Raw genomic sequence first — 6,000 nt, forward strand, 5'->3', positions numbered from 1 at the left:
CATTCAAACCCAAGGATGTTTGGAGACATTCACTGTTCAGCTTCAAATTTGCATCCAGGAATTAACTTCTACCAGGGTGCTCACATTCCACGCCTCCTACCGGGCAATGAAAGGTTTCTATGTGCCTACAAGAAATACCTGGCATCAACAAACAAACAGAAGAAACACTGAGAAGGGATTAAAAGGGCTCAACTAGATTCCTCCACACCACTGAAGCAAGTAGTCAGATCACTCAAGGTCACCAGGCAGGAGCCTCCAACCCCAGGCAGTAGCGCCATTAAGAGAAAGGAACAACAATACTAGTTAACTTGGGGCTCCAGCCACAGGCTGGCAAACTCCCACAAAAGTGAAAACGCCAAGAGCCAGTCCTGAAAGGCACAGATTGTCTGCAATATGTACATGTAGATTACAAGGTGCCATCACCAGCAAGGACACAAGTGGCACCAATACAAATCACAAAACTAAGTGTTGCATCACACTGTATAGTTCCCTGGAAAGAAATAATTCATTCTATTACAGAAATGCTTAACGTTTTACCTTCTCAAGAGGTTTTGGACACATAATTTCTCGTAAAAATAAGTGTGTTTCCTACATAAATGGTGGACCCACTATTAAATGACTAGTCTGCTGAGAATCCTCCAGGAGGCCCAATGGCTGTCCTTCAAACTGTTTATTTTTGTTCTAAGAGTTTGCCCAGCTCTTAACACCTGGAAGGGCACAATGAAGGGCGGGCACAGGGGCATCTAATCTGGAGTGATAAGGGCCCTCAGGCCTCTCCCACCACTTCCCCTCCTGTCTAAGTCTTGCTCCAGCAGGCCGATGCACTGCTTAGAGAAACAAGCTCATGTGCTAAGTACTAGAGGCCCATCGGGATCCAAGCTAGCCCTCAGGCTGGCAGCCCACACTGCAGTCAGGTCTGGGCACTGGCATGGCGTCCTTAGCTGAGGGTTTTATTTATGGTCTTGTTTGCTGAACAGGAGACATGGCCATCGCGTTGGGCAAGGCAGGGTGGCTCAGCCTCCTGCTGTTTACTCATCTGGCTGTCTCTTCTGCTTTCCCTTACCCCTAAGCACAACTACTCCTAGGGGCTCCGTTTAACCGAGAATCCACTTCACCCTTCAGGGGCCGAGCTCCCTCCCCCCACACCAGCCTATTTCCAGCCACATCTCCACCTGTTCTGAGGCTCTGATTTTTTTTTTTCATTAGTGCAGAACCAGCAAAGCGCCAGGAGCGTTCAATTCTCCCTAACATCCGCACTCCAGCGCTTTCAGCTGCTGGGGTAGGGGGTGGGGGTGGCAATCCAGTAGCCGCGGGGTGTCACCAGGTGGGAGTCCCAAAAACTCCGCTCCCAGCCAGGGTACCAAGAACTCAGAAAGTAAATCCCAAACTTGTTTCGCGGGAGGCTCGGGGTCAGAGCTGTTAATGCGATTCTGCTGCGGAACCTGACGTTAAAATAAGCTGGGGTTTTCAACCCCAGGAAACACGCCCCCCCCCCCCCCCGCGAACCCCAAGGATTTGCAGATTTTTTTCTTCTCTCTCCTCCCACCCGAGCTCCGGGTGTCCCTTTGTCCCTCTGTGCCTCCTCGCTGCCCAGGGCTGTCCACTTGATCTCTTGCTCTGCCATCAAGTTCAGGGCGACGTCCCCGGGCCCAGCGTACCGGACCCACATATTTGGAACGTTAGGCCCCAGCTGGGCGCCTTTAGCACTGCACCCAAAGCCAGCCCAGGTCCTGGCTGGGCATCGGCCGGGCTTCCCGTTTCTCAGGTTGGGGAGAAGGTGTGCAGCACCCCAGCTTCAGGCACAGCATGATTCCGTGCCATCCCCTCCACCCGCCTCCCCAGCAGCCTGGGGCAGACAGGCCCAGCCCGAAGACGGCCTCCCACCTCGGCTCGGCTCCGGAGGCTGCTCCGCTTGGGTCGGAGCAGGACATCCTTGAAGTCCAGCTTGAGATCTGCATCTATGCGGGGCATGGCTCGGGCGGCGAGCTCGGAAGACTCCTTACTGCCGCAGCAGAGGTGGAGGCGTGGGGCGTCCGCGAGGGGCAGGGGCGGCCGGGGCGCGTGCGTGGTGCGGTGCAAGGGCTGCCGCGCCGAGGTCGGTGCTCCAGTGGGTCTCGTGGGCTCGCCGCGCTCTTAAGCGCGCCCTCGGCGCCCCGGGCCGCGCCCCACCCACTCCCTCCCCGAGTGGGTGGCCTCACCCCGGTCCTGGCCCCGCCCAGGTCCGTTCTGGCCCCGAAGGACTCGGTTCTGACTCCACCCCGTCATGCCCTGGCCCCGCCCCATCTCATTCTCCGATCCCTTGGTGCAGACTCCACCCACTCTGCTCTGGCCCTGCCCAGCTCTGCCATGGCCCCGCCCCATCTCGTTCATTGTCGCTTGGTACTGACTCCGCCCCACTCTGACCGGCTCCCTAACTCCACCCCACGCCGTCTTGACCCCACCTCTATTTACCCTGGCCCCGCCCATGCTGCCATGGCCCCGCCCCACCCTGCTCTTCAGTCTCCCCGGGCTGACCCCGCCCTGGCCTTTCTGGCCCACCCCTTCATGGTCCTGCCCTGGCCAGTGCAATGCCCAGGGCAGGGGTGGAGAGGGGAGAGAGGTCAGTGTGCCGAAGTCCCACAGACCTTGGCTAAGACTCTGGCTCCCCCACCCACAAGTTACTAGTCCTGCTCTTTGAGGTGACCAAAGAGAGGAGGGAGGGGGAGTAGTGACGCATGGTCCTCGGTCTTTCATCAATAACCCGGGTCCCCCATGGGGCTGTCACCACGGGGTGGCCGCCTTATCCAAGGGAAAGGTCACCCTCAGAAGGTTGGACTTTTCCTTTTATTTCAATCCAAGCACTGAGAGACCCTCGCATTGGCCAAAGGAGAAACCTTGGGAGGTTGGATATGATTTGAAGAGAGCTAGGGGTGAGTTCTCCCGCATTGATCCCCAGCATAACCCCAAACAAAACAAAACAGGAGCAGGATTATTTAAGTCATTTTTTATGCCCTTTGGATTTCAGGTATGTGTTTGATCGTTTATATAAAAACAGGCCGTGAGGTCTATAAATCTTGGGTTGAGAGGGACCTGGGCTCTCTCTGAGGGTTATCAGTACTGTGAGGTTATTTCTAATTTATTTGGGCCTTACTGGACCTCTTAAAACAGGATGTGTTTAAGGGCTTGGCCTGCACTTTCATCCATTCTCTAAAGTGCTCAGTAAAGGACTCTACAGTTAAGGAAAACAAGGCTTAGAGAACCCCTGGGCTCAACTCCCAGCGTGGCCAAAATAAATAACTTCCCTAAGGCTGCAGAAAAATTAAATACCAGTCTCTCAGTCCTTAAAACTTACTGTAACTTTTCACTGTAGTAGCTTTGGTGCTAGGGACTTTGGCTGCTTAGTGTGAAAACTGGACCTGGCCATTTTCTACCTGGGAGTGACCTTCCCAGAGCCACTCAAATTTCTCTGAAGCAGTTTTCTCATGGACTAGAAGGAAAAACTGTCCTCTCCCAGGTTTTTATGGGAATTACATTGTGTGTGTAATAACCGTGTATGTTCCCTAGTAATTGCTCAATAAATAGTATAGCTATGTAGGGTTGCATGTTGCATTATGTGCTAACTACACAAAGGTAGGAACCACTTTCTTTTTTTGTTCAGTTCTATAAAGCCTCCAGTTAATCTCTATAAACTTTTACCTTAGTTATGGCTGACCATAAAGACTCAATGACCATAGGTGCTTTTATTTTTTAATTTTTAGCTAGTCCTAGGGTTTGAATTCAGTGTCTCAGGCTTGCTAGGCAGACACTCTTGGGGAGCCTTGTCCCCACCCCACACAAAATGCATTTACACACAAATGTCTGCAAATGATAACCCTCCTAACCCATCCTGCTTGCTCTCTGTATCTCTAACCCACAGGAAAGTCACAAGTTTCCTGGAAGAAAAGGAAAGTTATCAGACAGAATGAAAATAACCACCATTAGTCAGCCAACAAAATGTGTATAGCCCTGTTCAAATCTTTGGAAGCTGGCCAGATGTGCCACTTATTAGCAATGTAGTGATCTTTGGTTTCCAATTAAAGATAAAGGTAAAATATAATTACTATATGATAGGGTTATTTAAAAAGTACTCTCCCAAAAGGGAAGAGAAACTCACCTTGTTAAGTATTTGATCAGAGTGAAGTCCAGAGGTAGATAAGGGCTCTACCTGAATATCGCACACCTTTCCTTTAGGAAAGTACTGCCTTACCTTGTTCTTGCTTACACTCCAAGATGGTAGCTCAACTCTCAGTTTCCTAGTCCCTGTCCCTCCTCATTTCTATTGGAAGAAGGCAGAAATTCACTTTTCACATTCCATTCCCTCCCATTCTGGCCTATTTTAGTGCTATGCCCAGCTCAGACAGAAAACGCATACTCCTAGCATCAGTGTGAATCTTGACTCTACACCCACTCTACAATGTCTTGTATCATGATCGGTCCCCAAACGTGTATGTTGAAGGCAGAGTTTCCAGCCTAATGAGTAGGTGCTTAGGCCTCCCTCAAAGGGGATATTGGAACCCTACCCCTCCTCTTTGCTTGCCAGCCAGCGTGAGTTGAGCACCTTTCTGTGACACATGCTCCCACCACAATGTGCCGAGGCACCACAGGCCCAAATCAGAGGGCCAACTGACTGGGGACAGTTGTTCTTCCACTTCTACTGTGAGCAAGATGAAACTTTCCTTCTTTTTAAGATGTTCAAGTATTTTTTATAGTGATAGGAAGCTGACCAACAGTGACTCCTTTACACAGCCTTAGCACCTTGCATGCAACTCTACTTATTCACTAGTAACAAATAATAAGAGGAATCATTTTCATTCTACCACTGAGCTGTTTCCCCTGCTCTTGGTGTGCTCTCTCTCTCTCTCTCTCTCTCTCTCTCTCTCTCTCTCTGTGGGGGGGGGAGGTATATGTGTGTGTGAGAGAGAGAGAGAGAGAGCGAGAGCAGGGTTTGAACTCAGAGCCTTGTAATTCACTCAACTTCCTCGCTCATGGCTGACACTTTACCACTTAAGCAATATCTAAAGTGGCTATTCTGAGATACTTGAGACAATATCTAGCTTTTTGCCATGCCCAACATCAAGACCCTAATCTCCCTGTGTATACTTGTCACTGTAGCTGGGATAACAGGCACAAACTACCACACACCCAACCATTGGTTTAGCTGAGATCTTGAGAACTTTTGGCCAGTATGGCCTCAAACTATGGTTCTCCTAATCTCAGCCTCCTGGATTCCAGGTGTGAACCACTATACCTTGTTGCTCTTGACTTTTTGAGACAAAGGTCTCACATGTGTCCTAGGTTGGCCTACAATTTGAAATCTTTCTGCCTCAGACTCCCAAGTGCTGGGATTATAGGTGTATACCACCACCCCAGGTGTATCTAGAAGTAGACAGAGTAGTCAGATAAAGCCGATAAGCAATTTCCCAAATCCAACCTGTTTGCATTCTATTGTATAAGAGTAGAGGTGGTCTTAAAACTGTATAAGAAGATAATTTGCAAGATTATCTGAGATAAATCTCACTTGATCACTATGTACAACTTTGTGCCCAGGGTCTCATGAATGCAAGGCAAGTGCTTTACCACTTGAGACATAACCCCAGACATTTTGTTTTTGAGACAGAGTCTAGCTAACTTCTCTGACTGGCCTTGAACTTATTGTGCTCTTGCGCCCTTGCCTCCTGAGTAGCTGGGATTACATGGTATATCTCATTGCACCTAGCTCAAGTTTGTTAATATTTTGTTGAGGATTTTAAAATCTAACTCCGTGAGGGACTTGAGTCTGTAGTTTTCCTGCGATGTCTTTGTAAGGATCCTCATAAAATCAATTGTGAAAGCTCCTTGCTCCTTGTTCCATTTGCTGAAAGAGCTTAGGTAGGATTGGAATTAATTCTTTAAATAGCTGATAGAATTAGTCGAGTAAGCTAAAACTATGAGGAATGAAAAAAATAGCTTATGTTATTAAATAGTTCTCAAAACCCTGAAATG

General features: G+C 49.4%; 1 protein-coding gene across 1 annotated transcript in view; it reads right to left on the reverse strand.

Moving 5' to 3' along the window:
* The window catches only part of Gmpr (guanosine monophosphate reductase), a 35,129-nt gene extending 33,041 nt beyond the window's left edge, over positions 1 to 2,088 (reverse strand). Inside the window, exon 1 of the mRNA XM_048348435.1 lies at positions 1,885 to 2,088. Within this exon, the coding sequence (XP_048204392.1) occupies positions 1,885 to 1,971 (87 nt within the window). The 5' untranslated portion in view covers positions 1,972 to 2,088. The remainder of the gene's footprint in view (positions 1 to 1,884) is intronic.
* Positions 2,089 to 6,000: the final 3,912 nt, after the last annotated feature.

The sequence above is a fragment of the Perognathus longimembris genome, chromosome 6 (genome assembly GCF_023159225.1).
Source record: "Perognathus longimembris pacificus isolate PPM17 chromosome 6, ASM2315922v1, whole genome shotgun sequence".
NCBI classification, from domain to species: Eukaryota; Metazoa; Chordata; class Mammalia; order Rodentia; family Heteromyidae; genus Perognathus; species Perognathus longimembris.